The sequence below is a fragment of the Coregonus clupeaformis genome, chromosome 33, assembly GCF_020615455.1.
Source record: "Coregonus clupeaformis isolate EN_2021a chromosome 33, ASM2061545v1, whole genome shotgun sequence".
NCBI lineage: Eukaryota > Metazoa > Chordata > Actinopteri > Salmoniformes > Salmonidae > Coregonus > Coregonus clupeaformis.
The window spans coordinates 11,100,885-11,116,904 of NC_059224.1; the positions used below are offsets into that span (position 1 = coordinate 11,100,885).

The 16,020-nt window shown below is 44.4% G+C and overlaps 1 protein-coding gene across 5 annotated transcripts in view; it reads right to left on the reverse strand.

Moving 5' to 3' along the window:
* The window catches only part of LOC121548633 (serine/threonine-protein phosphatase 2A 56 kDa regulatory subunit gamma isoform), a 63,624-nt gene that overhangs the window by 13,075 nt on the left and 34,529 nt on the right, over positions 1–16,020 (reverse strand). For all 5 annotated transcript variants that reach the window (XM_045210137.1, XM_045210136.1, XM_041860148.2 and 2 more), the window contains one exon: positions 7,577–7,776. In XM_045210137.1, the coding sequence (XP_045066072.1) occupies positions 7,577–7,776 (200 nt within the window). The remainder of the gene's footprint in view (positions 1–7,576; positions 7,777–16,020) is intronic.

Here is a 16,020-nt window from a genome sequence, read left to right on the forward strand (position 1 = left end):
ATTGTCTTGCATTAGGAGGAACCCAGGGCCAACTGCACCAGCATATGGTCTCACAAGGGGTCTGAGGATCTCATCTCAGTACCTAATGGCAGTCAGGCTACCTCTGGCGAGCACATGGAGGGCTGTGCGGCCCCCCAAAGAAATGCCACCCCATACCATGACTGACCCACCGCCAAACCGGTCATGCTGGAGGATGTTGCAGGCAGCAGAACGTTCTCCAGACTCTGTCACGTCTGTCACGTGCTCAGTGTGAACCTGCTTTCATCCGTGAAGAGCACAGGGCGCCAGTGGCGAATTTGCCAATCTTGGAGTTCTCTGGCAAATGCCAAACGTCCTGCACGGTGTTGGGCTGTAAGCACAACCCCCACCTGTGGACGTCGGGCCCTCATACCACCCTCATGGAATCTGTTTCTGACCGTTTGAGCAGACATGCACATTTGTGGCCTGCTGGAGGTCATTTTGCAGGGCTCTGGCAGTGCTCCTCCTGCTCCTCCTTGCACAAAAGCGGAGGTAGCAGTCCTGCTGCTGGGTTGTTGCCCTGCTACGGCCTCCTCCACGTCTCCTGATGTACTGGCCTGTCTCCTGGTAGCGCCTCCATGCTCTGGACACTACGCTGACAGACACAGCAAACCTTCTTGCCACAGCTCGCATTGATGTGCCATCCTGGATGAGCTGCACTACCTGAGCCACTTGTGTGGGTTGTAGACTCCGTCTCATGCTACCACTAGAGTGAAAGCACCGCCAGCACTCAAACGTGACCAAAACATCAGGAGGAACTGAGAAGTGGTCTGTGGTCACCACCTGCAAAACCAGTCCTTTATTGGGGGTGTCTTGCTAATTGCCTATAATTTCCACCTGTTGTCTATTCCATTTGCACAACAGCATGTGCAATGTACTGTCAATCAGTGTTGCTTCCTAAGTGGACAGTTTGATTTCACAGAAGTGTGATTGACTTGGAGTTACATTGTGTTGTTTAAGTGTTCCCTTTATTTTTTTGAGCAGTGTATGACGCAACCACGTAAAAACGACAAAAAAAATTTGAAATCAATATTTTAACATACCGTGTTAATTTTGGCATGTTTACCTGCCTACAATACCCACTGTAGTTTGCATAGAATGCAATCCCATAGTAAGCCAATAGGTCTAACTGGCCACGAAGAGTGGGTAGCTAGCCACGAAGAATTGACAGCTAGTCATCTACCTTGCATAACATTCGTTTTCGGTCATTTTTGCCTTTAGAACTAGCTGGCTAGCTAGATTATCACAATTCACATATAGCTAACTGGTCATTCTGAAGTTAAACATTTGTTTATGTAGTTGTCTTGTGTCGTCTGTATTGCCATTAGACTGGCTGGCTCGCAGCAGATTGAGTGTTACAGGCAGTAACGCATTACAGGGCATAGTTGTGCTGAGGCGACTGAGGCACGCACATCTCTCGTCTACTGACTCGTGTAAGTATTTGTAGCGTAGCTAGTACCAGGTTATATTGGCATGTTTTCCCAGGGTACTTGCAGGCTGTGTAGTAGCCCATGCAGCAATGGATCATGACTATTGATAGCTTAGCTAGCCAGCTAACTTGGGCAGCTTGCTAACCATGGACGAGGGTTAACCTATAGTTCCAGCACTAGCAAGTTACCTTTTGCTAGTAGACAAGTAGGCTCATTGACTATGCTAATGTTCTATGTTAACGTTAAAGTATGTTGCAAGCTAATGCATAAAGTAAACACGAGTTGTCTCTTGCTAAAGTTAGCTAGCTAGTTACTTTCGTTAAACAATTGTCTATGTTAGTGTTGTCACGATACCAACATTTTATTAACGATACCAGGCCATGCATCACCATACAGAGTAGTACCGTGATACTGAGTGGTCTAGCGTACTGTTTGCCACATCCTCCCGAAGCCTGTTTTTAAAAGACATGAGCATGTGTACACAAAAAAAATATCACTGATATTCACACTTCTACTCAATACAACACATAGAATTTAACTTCACACTGTATAATAGAATATTGCATAGAATGGCTGATAACTCATATTTGCAAAGGACTACCTGTGATTTGTCTGGAGGAATATACATGCATAATGATCTGCATGTCATTGTGGCAGTACAGGGAGAACACTGCATGAAACCTTTACTCTTCAGTAAACAGACCCACACGCTCTCCCTCCCTCAGTCTCACTCGCTCTCAAAACACACACACACACAGTGCTGCCAACTTTAAAAATGTTAGGCACCAAACATAATTTAAGGAGCACCAGAAAGAGATAGTTTAGGCTTCCATTAGGCAAAAATATATAAATCCTACTTTTGAAAACATCTCATGAGTAGCGAAGCAGAACCTTTTCATTTCTTCCTGTGCCAATCAAATTTGCCTAGACCTACTGTCAAGGTAGCAGGTTGTTAGCTAGGTAACATGACTGAACAACGTTGTTTGTTATCAAACCAATAATTAGAGACCCGGGATTCGTTTCAAAAGGACTTCAACATGGTTTGTGAAATTATATTTTAAAAAGGTAGCTAAGTTAATATGGGTCATATATTTTTTACCATTTGTGCTAGAGACAAGCCATTTTCTTTGCTGTAAGCTGCAAGCATGCCTTTCGGGAAGCTGTGCCGTATTTGTCCTCTCTGGCAGTCTGAGGCTGTGAGACAGCGAACTTGCAAAGTCTACTCAGACTGGCCTGTGCTCTTGGTTATACCAAGGATGAAATTATACAATGTATCAACATTGCTTGCTCTGCACGCTGCTCCAATGTATCAAATGTAACAGAAGACTCATCAGGGACTGCATCCCCGTTCACCATCATGGCTATATAAAAAAATTGATGGCGGAATAAATGCGCAGGAAGACCGGACAGAGATGCAGGTGAGTGATGGCTGGAAGGGGATGCAGCTGCCGGCTGATTACAGCTGCCACGTGACAGGCGCATGAAAGTGAAGCAAACATTATTGGATCGGCGCATACAAGAGACTAGTTGCTGTTGCTTAAATTCAACTGAATTTCTAAACAAAACAGACTATTAACATGATATAAAACAGGCCCCAGCGGGTTCTTTAGACCGGTAGGGACTACAAATGTGGTAGCATCATATGAAACTGTACTACGGTATTCTAAGTACCATGAGGTTTTGGTACCATGATATTACCCTGGTACCGGTATACCGTGCAACACTAGTCTATGTAGCTAAATAATACAAACTGATTAACAGTCTCAATTTGCTTTACTGACAATAATGCAATATGAAACAAAATCAGATGTTTAAATCTACAAATGTTTGACGCATAACATTTACAGAGGATAGTCGTGATCCAGGAAAGTCCAGCATAGATTATCAACCGACATGTTGATGACGCAATTTACTCTAAAAAGGTCAATGGTAATGCATTAGCACGAGAGTGTGTAATGCTTCTCAAAATGTAAAATGTATGCTTTCTCCACACTCTCATCCTAATAAGAACGTACTCAAGAAAATGTCCTCGAAGAACGCACTGAGGATGGGAGTGCAGAGCACGGCAGTATGCATATTGAGAAACACCCTTTGTTGCATGTGTATTGTGAATAAAACTAAATATAAGAGAACAGTACATATTTTCATCTGACCTCTTCACCCATCAGCCTGTATCTTCTTGATCATTTACGTATTCATCATTTTCACATTTAAAAACCTTTTCAATCAACGCAGCCAAGCACAAACCAGTAGCAGACTAGAGAGCACAGGAGGAGAATGATGTCAGGACCTTTAAGATGGCATTTACAGCCCCCACCCCCCCCTCCCTCAACCAATGAGCAGCAGACATCTTTATTTTTTTACCAGCCGACGCTTAGGCTACTCTTTTTGTTCACCTCTCCAAGCCAACATACCACCTTGCATCCCACTGCTGGCTTGCATCTGAAGCTATGCAGGCTCAGTCCTGGTTGGTCCCTGGATGGGAGACCAGATGCTGCTGGAAGTGGTGTAGGCGGGCCAGTAGGGGGCACTCTTCCCTCTGGCCTAAGGAGATCCCAATGCCTCAGGGCAGTGAATGGGACATTGCCCAGCATAGGATGCCGTCTATCGGATGGGACATTAAAACGGATGTCCTGACTGTCTGTGGTCATTAAAAATCCCATGGCACTTATCGTAAGAGTAGGTGTGTTAACCCTGGTGTTAAGGCAAAATTCCCAACCTGGCCCCATTTCGCCATGGCCACCTTATCATCCCCCTCATTCCTAATTGGCATATATTATCATCCCCTCTCTAGCTGATGTGTGGTGAGCGTTCTGGCACAAAAATGGTCGCCGTGGATGAGGTAGGTTTCCCCCTTACTATGATAAGCGCTTTGAGTACCTCAGTTGGTAGAAAAGCACTATATAAATCCAATCAATGACCTCTCACCTTTCAGAAAACACTAGAATGACCTCTTCTCCCCCCCCCCCCAGCAGGTTGAGGTTAACATGCACTCACTTGTGACTGACTTCTCAATGTCCTTTTTTTTGGGGGGGGAGCGCTTTACCAATCTGACGCTGATACAGTCTAACAATAGTGCACTTATCAATATTGAGCTCTCTCAAAGAGCCGTCGTTCGTGGTCTATTTAACCATAAAGAACACACCCTTTAGAGTCCACCTCTCCATACTTTGATGTTAAAAGCAGTGAACACATCAAAGTGAAGGATTCAGGAAGGGGAGAACTAAAGTAAACCTAGAGTATATTCTTATGCTGATTTGGCAGCGGCCTTGCATTTTCTGCTACACTGATCAAATAGAGGCAGGATCAGGAGAATGGGGGGACATTTGCACCTTGATCATCCTTGGTTTCCTGCGTGACATTGAAGCCTGCTTTGATAAACATCAAAGGCCATTTAAATTCAGACCTGGCTGGCTGCCAGGCAGGCAGGCAGCACCACGACACATCATATCCCCAGCCATATCCTCAATGGACCCATTTACATTTAGGCTAATACACAGACCCAGTATTTAATTCACTCCACTACAGCTAGTAGTCTGGCTGGTCTGCTAAACCAGGGCTGAACTGAAGGGGCAACACGTATATCTGTTATAGAGGTAGGTGAGCCCATGACGACGAACCCACAAAGGATGAGTTCGGACTTTCACACCAATTTGATTTTAGTAATATGTAACACAGATATTGAGCCCACAGTGCTAGCCCTTGGCTGATAACAGCTAGCTAGGTAGACAATAGGCCTACTGCTAGCCGTACTATAGAATAACAAAGTAGGCCCCGCCCCTGACTCTGGGTAACAGATTCAAGTTCAGTGTGTGTAAAGCAGTTCCACTCTGCCATGCCCTGGGTTCACAGAGTTCACCTGGTAGGGAACGGGACATGCCTATGCCTCAGGAACTAAAAGACAACATCTAGCCTAACTAGAACTGAAATAACCTGAAGTATTTCTGCAAAAGGCAACCGACAAAAAAACGTGAGACTGAGAAATGTGGAAACTTTGTGGTATGTGGAATATGCCATTTGAAAGCTTCTCTGTGACAGCTTAATTGATTGAAATGGCTTATAACTTTCGTGACCACTTGAGGATAGCAGGGTTATGAAGTCACTCAAGCCAGAGAACCCTGCACAAAATGGTTGTTTGTGTGGGGCCTATGAACACTGATACTAAACGTGTTTGCAACACAAACATCACAGAGGATCATCTTTGGTGACCATTGATAGCAAGTTTATGAGGACAATTAGGGATGTGACAAATGGAAAATGTTGCTTAGCGTTTAAAACAGCCATTAGTTTATCGGTTTTCTGTTAAAACGATAAGAAACTATCAGAAAACTCCACATCAATTTACAATGCAGAATAATGCTTCTATTACGTATGACCGCTAGAGCCAGGCAATGAAATTATATCTACCACAACACTTTACAGACATAGAACGCAGCTACAGTTACATGTCAATAGCGACAATTGATAACTTTTCAGCCAAAAAAAAAAAGTTCAGCAACATGTCTGTACCTTTTCAGACAGTAGAATTCTGCTCCGGCGTAAAAAGTTCTGTATTTTTTCCCTGACAACAATAAACGCTGCTGTGTTGTTGTTTTTATGCAGTTTAATGGTATGGTAATTAGATGTTTTATTTCTACTAAATGGCTTGGTAAGTCACGGTATTTAACTTTAAAGTACTTTTTTAGGAGAGAGGGATCTGCGAGCAGCAGCTCGAAATTATTTGATTGACAGTTCTGGTTGCCTAGTGATGGACTTTAGTCCTGCTACAGAAGCGCTATTCCTTTAAAAGACAAGTAAAATGTTAGTTCATCTCAACAGAGAAGGTTCCGTGTCGGCATTTAAAAAACAGTAGTGTAGTCTACCCTAACAGACAAACACGCCGCAGCTCTTTCAACGGGCCACATTCCATTGTCTGAAAAGCGTAATCGATACTGGCTACCGATAGCCTACTGTATTTTCATATGAGGCTAAAACAAAAGAGTAGGCTAGGGTTGGGCGGTATACCGGTTATAACGTTTACCGGGGCATTTTGAAATACTGACAGTATGATTTTCAATACCGTAACATTTATAAAAATATATTATAATAATAAAATACCCATTTGGGGAGGGTTTGCGTGCTACAGCACTGCTTGAAACTATAAGCTAACAATCTAAGATATGCCAACTAAAATATCTCCAGCTCGGGGCTCCAACTATGCATTTTGTTTGATAACTTGCTAGCTAAGTGGCTAGCTTGCAAGATCAAGCTTCTTGTTTACAGCGGAGACAATCAATCCCCTCCTGGATCAAAATCCCTGCTGCTTACATTTGTTTTGTGCAACAACAAAAAATATAAAAAAATTTTTTTGTTGGTCTGGAAAGAAGTAGCGCCCCTTGTTTGCACCCCGGTAATACCATATTCCCCGGTATGGTAAAGAAATTGTATAACAAGGTATGAAAATCTGGATACCGCCCAACCCTAGAGTAGGCTACCCCGTGCTCGCAAGACTGGCCCAAAGCCGTCGGTGCCAGAATAGGCTAGGATATTCTACTCACAACAGACCGAAGTCTGAACATAAACTAGCGAAGAGACAGCAGGCAGGCCAGCGCGCGAGACAGAGGCAGGAGAAGGCAGAAGCGTGGTCATATGTCTTGTCTTGTATGCCTTGCAAATTCACCAAGTAGGCTAAGGTTAGCCTCTTCCACTCTGGCTTTATTTGAATTACACAACTTCCCCAGGCTTTATAGCAGTCTATAAAACTGAAAATAATATGTGTTGTTATAACTTAACTGTGATTGTAATTAAGTTAGGGATTTTTTTGAAACGTTAAGGATCAAAACTTAGTTTAAACGTTTTAACTTTTAAAACGTTCACACCCCTAAGGACAATACATCAACGTCACCAGAGGGCCTTCTCCATTGACTAGGCCCATGTACACCACACAATCAACGGCAGGAGAAACAAACAGCATGATAGTGTAGAAGGTAAGGGTTGTATAAACCAGGAACCAAAAATAAGCAAAAAACAGGTCCAAAACAGGGAGGGACTACTACAAACACTTTTCTTTCCCTTTTCTGTTTAAAAACATTTTGGTACAGTGTGCACTTATGAATACGACCAAGGCATTCTTCACTGTGTCTACTGACCACGTGCACCACCTCTGGGTAGATGGGCTCTGTGATGACGTTCCTGTTGTGGGTGATGTACTCCACCATCTCGCTGAGCGCCGCCCGCTTCACCTCCTTCCATTTCAGGTCGCTCAGAGGGTCGGACAAAAAGTCAAACAGGACGCAGCACTGACGCAGCTTCTGGACAAACAGCTTCTCCTGCTCCGCCGGAGGGACATCTGGGAGGGAGGAGAGAGAGGAGAGAGTCAGATTCATACATTATCCTCTCCTCACATGAGGAAATTCATTTTTCACTGCTTGACAAAATACACAGAACAAAAACTAATTTGCAGCACACAAAATAACCAAAAACCCAGCCACTTAACTAGAGAATGAGTGAGTGATTGAAAGTCTAATACAAAAAAACTAGTCTCAGACACTGACGCTCCTGATTACAGAGCCTGCTGAAGGAATACAAATGTAAACCTTTCAAATCAGGCTTTAGGAGCACGGCAGCCACCAAAGAACCAATAACTTCCAAATAACATTTACATTTAAGTCATTTAGCAGACGCTCTTATCCAGAGCGACTTACAGTTAGTGAGTGCATACATAATTTTTTAATTTTTCATACTGGCCCCCCGTGGGAATAGAACCCACAACCCTGGCATTGCAAACGCCATGCTCTACCAACTGAGCTACATCCCTGCCGGCCAAACCCTGCCCTACCTTGGACGACGCTGGACCAATTGTGCGCCGCCCATGGGTCTCCCGGTCGCGGCCGGCTGCGACAGAGCATGGACTCGAACTAGGATCTCTAGTGGCACAGCTAGCACTGAGATGCAGTGCCTTAGACCACTGCGCCACCGCTCGTTATCAGCCTACTTTCTCTGGATGAATACCCACTTACGTAGATACACTGCATGATCAAAAGTATGTGGACAACTGTTCGTCAAACATGTCATTACACAATCATGGGCATTAATATGGAGTTGGTCCCTCCTTTGCTGCTATAACAGCCTCCACACTTCTGGGAAGGATTTCCACTAGATGTTATAACATTGCTGCGGGGACTTGCTTTCATTCAGCCACAACAGCATTAGTGAGGTCGGGCACTGATGTTGCGCGATTAGGCCTGGCTCGCAGTCAGCGTTCCAATTCATCCCGAAGGTGTTCGTTGGGGTTGAGGTTAGGGCTATGTGCAGGCCAGTCAAACCATTTCTGTATGAACCTCGCTTTGTGCACGGGGGCATTGTCATGCTGAAACCGTAAAGGGCCTTCCCCAAATTGTTGCCACAAAGTTGGAAGCGCAGAATCGTCTAGAATGTCATTGTATGCTGTAGCGTTAAGATCTCCCTTAACTGGAACAAAGTGGCCTAGCCCGAACCATGAACAACAGCCCAAAACCATTATTCCTCCACCAAACTTGACAGTTGGTGCTATGTATTGGGGCAGGCAGTGTTCTCCTGGCATCCGCCAAAACCAGATTCTTCCGTCGGACTGCCAGATGGTGAAGCGTGATTCATCACTCCAGAGAACGCGCGTATCCAAAAGGCGGCAAGCTTTACACCACGACAGCCGACGCTTGACATTGCGCATGGTGATCTTAGGCTTGTGTGCTTGGCCATGGAAACCCATTTCATGAAGCTCCCCAAATAGTTCTGGTGATGACATTACTTCCAGAGGCAGTTTGAAACTCAGTATTGAGTGTTGCAACCGAGGACAGACGGTCCCGTTCTGTGAGCTCGTGTGGCATAGGACTTCGCGGCTGAGTTGTTGCTGCTGCTAAATGTTTCCACTTCACAATAACAGCACTTACTCACTAGCAGGGCAGAAATTTGACAAACTGACTTGTTGGAAATGTGGCCTCCTATGACTGTACCACGTTGAAAGTCACAGCTATTCAGTAAGGCCATTCTACTGCCAATGTTTGTCTATGGAGATTGCATGGCTGTGTGCTCGATTTCATACAAATCCAATCATTTGAAGGGGTGTCCACATACTTCTGTGTATATATATACACATGTATAATATATACACACACATATACATGTACTTTTGTATATACAGTTGAAGTCGGAAGTTTACATACACCTTAGCCAAATACATTTAAACTCAGTTTCACAATTCCTGACATTTAATCCTAGTAAAAATGTCCTGTTTTAGGTCAGTTAGGATTTCCACTTTATTTTATGAATGTGAAATGTCAGAATAATAGTAGAGAGAATGAATTATTTCAGCTTTTCTTTCTTTCATCACATTCCCAGTGGGTCAGAAGTTTACATACACTCAATTAGTATTCGGTAGCATTGCCTTTAAATTGTTTAACTTGGGTCAAACGTGTCGGGTAGCCTCCCATAAGCTTCCCACAGTAAGTTGGGTGAATTTTGGCCCATTCCTCCTGACAGAGCTGGTGTAACAGTCAGGTTTGTAGGCCTCCTTGCTCGTACATTCTTTTTCAGTTCTGCCCACAAATGTTCTATAGGATTGAGGTCAGGGCTTTGTGATGGCCACTCCAATACCTTGACTTTGTTGTCCTTAAGCCATTTTCCCACAACTTTGGAAGTATGCTTGGGGTTATTGTCCATTTGGAAGACCCATTTGCGACCAAGCTTTAACTTGCTGACTGATGTCATGAGATGTTGCTTCAATATATCCATATCATTTTCCTTCCTCATGATGCCATCTATTTTGTGAAGTGCACCAGTCCCTCCTGCAGCAAAGCACCCCCACAGCATGATGCTGCCACCCCCGTGCTTCAAGGTTGGGATGGTGTTCTTCGGCTTGCAAGCAACCCCCTTTTTCCGCCAAATATAACGATGGTCATTATGGACAAACAGTTCTATTTTTGTTTCATCAGACCAGAGGACATTTCTCCAAAAAGTACGATCTTTGTCCCCATGTGCAGCTTTTTTATGGCGGTTTTGGAGCAGTGGCTTCTTACTTCCTGAGCGGCCTTTCAGGTTATGTCGATATAGGACTTGTTTTCCTGTGGATATAGATAATTTTGTACCTGTTTCCTCCAGCATCTTCACAAGGTCCTTTGCTGTTGTTCTGGGATTGATTTGCACTTTTCGCACCAAAGTACGTTCATCTCTAGGCCACAGAACGCGTCTCCTTCCTGAGCGGTATGACGGCTGCGTGGTCCCATGGTGTTTATACTTGCGTACTATTGTTTGAACGTGGTACAGATCAATGTGGTACCTTCAGGCGTTTGGAAATTTCTCCCAAGGATGAACCAGACTTGTGGAGGTCTACAACTTTTTTTCTGAGGTCTTGGCTGATTTCTTTTGCTTTTCCCATGATGTCTTGCAAAGAGGCACTGAGTGTGAAGGTAGGCCTTGAAATACATCCACAGGTACACCTCCAATTGACTCAAATGATATAAATTAGCCTATTAGAAGCATCTAAAGCCATGACATCATTTTCTGGATTTGTCCAAGCTGTTTGAAGGCACAGTCAACTTAGTGTATGTAAACTTCTGACCCACTGGAATTGTGATAAAGTTAATTATAAGTGAAATAATCTGCCTGTAAACAATTGTTGGAAAAATTACTTGTGTCATGCACAAAGTAGATGTCCTAACCGACTTGCCAAAACTATAGTTTGTTAACAAGAAATTTGTGGAGTGGTTGAAAAACGAGTTTTAATGACTCCAACCTAAGTGTATGTAAACTACCGTCTTCAACTGTATATAGTGTAGCTAGCTAGCTATTGCACAATCATTGCCGTGTGCACTGTGTATGCAATGATTGACCACAACACAGCCTGACAGAAATCAATATTTAGAAGCAACCAGCTTCATACACTAGGCCTACATGACAATTCCAATCTGAAGAGGAGACAAATGCGGTCTAACATGGGTCTCCCGTGGCTTCAGACACAGTGCATTCTGGTAAACCACTCAGAATGTTGCTTTTAACCTGTGTTAAGCACACAAACTATTAGAATAAAAGCTTTTTTTCTCTCAATGAAATGAGTGCAAGTTTGCCGGTGTAGATCTTGGTGCTTAGTGTTGAACTGACCTACTACCAATATCTGCACACTAGGTCACCACTGAAGCAGGAGAGAGACAGGACTTTGGACCAGGGGCCATATACACAAAGCGTCTGACAAAGATGGTGGTATATACTGACAAGTTACTGGAGTCTCCGCTCTAACAATGGGGTTAAATGTCCGCAAAGAACAAAGGCAGGCGGGAACATTCTGGCCAATGAGAAGGCAGATTCACATGTGAACAACAGGCACAACTCCGATATAAAATAGTTTCTCAAAATTGGCGGAAAAACTATGCTCGCATGATGGGTACCCTAACCATGCCTGGCTAGCTGAGATTTAAAGATTCATTTTGGTTCCCAGAACTAACACCTTGGCTTTAGCTCAGAGAGATATTGCGGTCTTGAGTTCAACATCTTACCTGGTCAGGTACATTGGTGTCATGACTCAGACTACACAGTCGGCCCAGTGGAACACTGTTCTGTTCCTTATGCTTCCCGCACTCACACAGACAGCAGTGAATGGATATCAATTCTGAGGAAGGCATCTAATACGGACATGCTGATATAAGCCCTAATACATGATTGCTGATCGGATCACTAGTACATTTATGATTGGTGGGTTTTGTTAATTACGTTTTAGTCATTTAGCAGAAGCTCTTACCCAGAGCGACTTACAGTTAGTGAGTGCATATACACTGCTCAAAAAAATAAAGGGAACACTAAAATAACACATCCTAGATCTGAATGAATGAAATAATCTTATTAAATACTTTATTCTTTACATAGTTGAATGTGCTGACAACAAAATCACACAAAAATTATCAATGGAAATCAAATGTATCAACCCATGGAGGTCTGGATTTGGAGTCACCCTCAGGATTAAAGCGGAAAACCACACTACAGGCTGATCCAACTTTGATGTAATGTCCTTAAAACAAGTCAAAATGAGGCTCAGTAGTGTGTGTGGCCTCCACGTGCCTGTATGACCTCCCTACAACGCCTGGGCATGCTCCTGATGAGGTGGCGGATGGTCTCCTGAGGGATCTCCTCCCAGACCTGGACTAAAGCATCCGTTGGTGGATGGAGCGAGACATTATGTCCCAGATATGCTCAATTGGATTCAGGTCTGGGGAACGGGCGGGCCAGTCCATAGCATCAATGCCTTCCTCTTGCAGGAACTGCTGACACACTCCAGCCACATGAGGTCTAGCATTGTCTTGCATTAGGAGGAACCCAGGGCCAACCGCACCAGCATATGGTCTCACAAGGGGTCTGAAGATCTCATCTCAGTACTTAATGGCAGTCAGGCTACCTCTGGCGAGCACATGGAGGGCTGTGCGGCCCCCCAAATAAATGCCACCCCACACCATGACTGACCCACCGCCAAACCGGTCATGCTGGAGGATGTTGCAGGCAGCAGAACGTTCTCCACGGCGTCTCCAGACTCTGTCACGTCTGTCACATGTGCTCAGTGTGAACCTGCTTTCATCTGTGAAGAGCACAGGGCGCCAGTGGCGAATTTGCCAATCTTGGTGTTCTCTGGCAAATGCCAAACGTCCTGGACTGTGTTGGGCTGTAAGCACAACCCCCATCTGTGGACATCGGGCCCTCATACCACCCTCATGGAGTCTGTTTCTGACCATTTGAGCAGACACATGCACATTTGTGGCCTGCTGGAGGTCATTTTGCAGGGCTCTGGCAGTGCTCCTCCTGCTCCTCCTTGCACAAAGGCGGAGGTAGCAGTCCTGCTGCTGGGTTGTTGCCCTCCTACGGCCTCCTCCACATCTCCTGATGTACTGGCCTGTCTCCTGGTAGCGCCTCCTGGTATGCTCTGGACACTACGCTGACAGACACAGCAAACCTTCTTGCCACAGCTCGTATTGATGTGCCATCCTGGATGAGCTGCACTACCTGAGCCACTTGTGTGGGTTGTAGACTCCGTATCATGCTACCACTAGAGTGAAAGCACCGCCAGCATTCAAAAGTGACCAAAACATCAGCCAGGAAGCATAGGAACTGAGAAGTGGTCTGTGGTCACCACCTGCAAAACTAGTCCTTTATTGGTGGTGTCTTGCTAATTGCCTATAATTTCCACCTGTTGTCTATTCCATTTGCACAACAGCATGTGAAATGTATTGTCAATCAGTGTTGCTTCCTAAGTGGACAATTTGATTTCACTGAAGTGTGATTGACTTGGAGTTACATTGTGTTGTTTAAGTGTTCCCTTTATTTTTTTGAGCAGTGTATTATTTTATTTGTCATAGCCCCTGTGGGAATCGAACCCACAACCCGTGCGTTGCAAACGCCATGCTCTATCAACTGAGCTACATCCCTGCCGGCCATTCCCTCCCCTACCCTGGACGACGCTGGGCCATGGGTCTCCCGGTCGCGGCCGGCTACGACAGAGCCTGGATTCGAACCAGGATCTCTGGGCCACTCGGGAGTTAACTGTTTTAACAAACCTTTTGTATTTTTGTACTTATGTATTGTATATTGTTTTTTGTGGTGTGGTTTTTATATAAGCCCTTAGGCTTCCAACCACACATTGTTTAGTTTTTCCTGTATTGTTGTTTATCACTTATTTTCTTTGATGCAAATAAATTAAACCTTAAACCTACAAAACCAATGAGCCAGATACTGAGGAGGACTGAACACCCACCAGTATTATCCCATCAAACACACAACCTTATGACTGAAAAAAACTGCCTGGCTCTCTCTGAGCCTTTCCCAGTTGCCACAGCATGACCTAAGGTCTGCTTCCCAAATGGTACCCTATTCCCTATGTAGTGCGCTACTTTTGACCATTTGGGACTCAACTCCAGAAAGAATCCTACAGAAAAGTTTGAGGAAACAGACGAGGGCTGTCGATCATATAGCACAGCAAATCTTGAGTGTTTCATTCAATTGAATAATTTGCTAATGAAATAGGCCTATTGCACCAACCATGCTGATTCTCCAAACTAGAAAATTCTATATAGGCCTAAACCTGTGTTTTTTTTTAAAAAGTAAAAAGAAACAACCTGACTTAGCAGCCCAGTGCTAACATGTCCCCGTCTCCCATTCATTATCCCAACACTGCTCCTGCTGTGGAACATGCCTGTCTCAGGCGTGCTGAGACGCATGTTAGAGCAACAACCTGCGTGTCCCAATATCCACTCCTCCCATGCCTACCCTATCCTACCCCATGCCTGCTGCCCTTACACAACAGCCCTAGGGTTTCTCATCATGCCTGAAGTATTAAGGGACGCGAGGCACACACAGCTGACACACACACACACACACACATCTGACACAGTGTGTGTGTGCATGAGCTCATGACCTTTATGCCTCCACAGACCTTTACAGGTTAAGAGAAAGCATCTGAACATTCTCTATGGGTGTAAAAGAGCGCACAGATCTAGTATCAGCGTCATCATAACTCCCAGTGAACACAAGCACATCTAAAGGGTTGATGAACAGACCCGGATTCAGCCAAGGCACAACGGTTAGGGCTGCCACAGTAATTGTGTGTCAAGAAGGGCCTACTCTCAATGCTTTAGGACAAGCTGAAAGTGTGGACTGCTTTGCCTAAACCAACTGCTTTGAATGTTTGCACCGTTTATATGCAAAATAATAGCATTAAGGCATTTCTCATAACTAGGCCTAGTAACACCAGTGTTTACCCTAGGATTTTTTTCAGCAGTGGTGGCAAGGGTAAGGGGTGCTACTAGCGTTAGCGCAATGACATGCTAGCTGTTGCCATAGACTTCCATTCATTGAGCCAATGACCACCCATTTAAAAGTGCATCGCCAGAAACATACACTGAGTATACCAAACATTAAGAAAACCTTCCTAATATTGAGGTGCACCCGCCTTTTGCCCTCAAAACAGCCTCAATTCGTCGGGGCATAGACTCTACAAGGTGTTGAAAGCGTTCCACAGGGATGCTGGCCCATGTTGACTCCAATGCTTCCCATAGTTATGTCAAGTTGGCTGGATGTTCTTTGATACACACAGGAAACTGTTGAGCGTGAAAAACCCAGCAGCGTTGCAGTTCTTGACAAAAACTGGTACGCCTGGCACCTACTACCATACCCCGTTCAAAGGCACTGACCGAAAAGAGGACATTGTCTTCCAGCTGATTCATTGCAGCAGCAGTGCTGGTTGTAGGACAAGTGGAAGTAGGGAGAACAAGCATTTTATGGCTTATACAGTGCCTTCAGAAAGTATTCAGACACCTTGACTGTTTCCACATTTTGTTACGTTACAGCCTTATTCTAAAATGGATTAAATAAAAATCCTAAGCAATCTACACACAATACCCCGTTACGACAAAGCGAAAACAGGGTTTAAGAAATGTGCAAATGTATTAAAACTTAAACAGAAACACTTTATTTACATAAGTATTCAGACCCTTTGCTATGAGACTCGAAATTGAGCTCCGGTGCATCCTGTTTCCATTGATCATCCTTGAGATGTTTCTACAATTTGACTGGAGTCCACCTG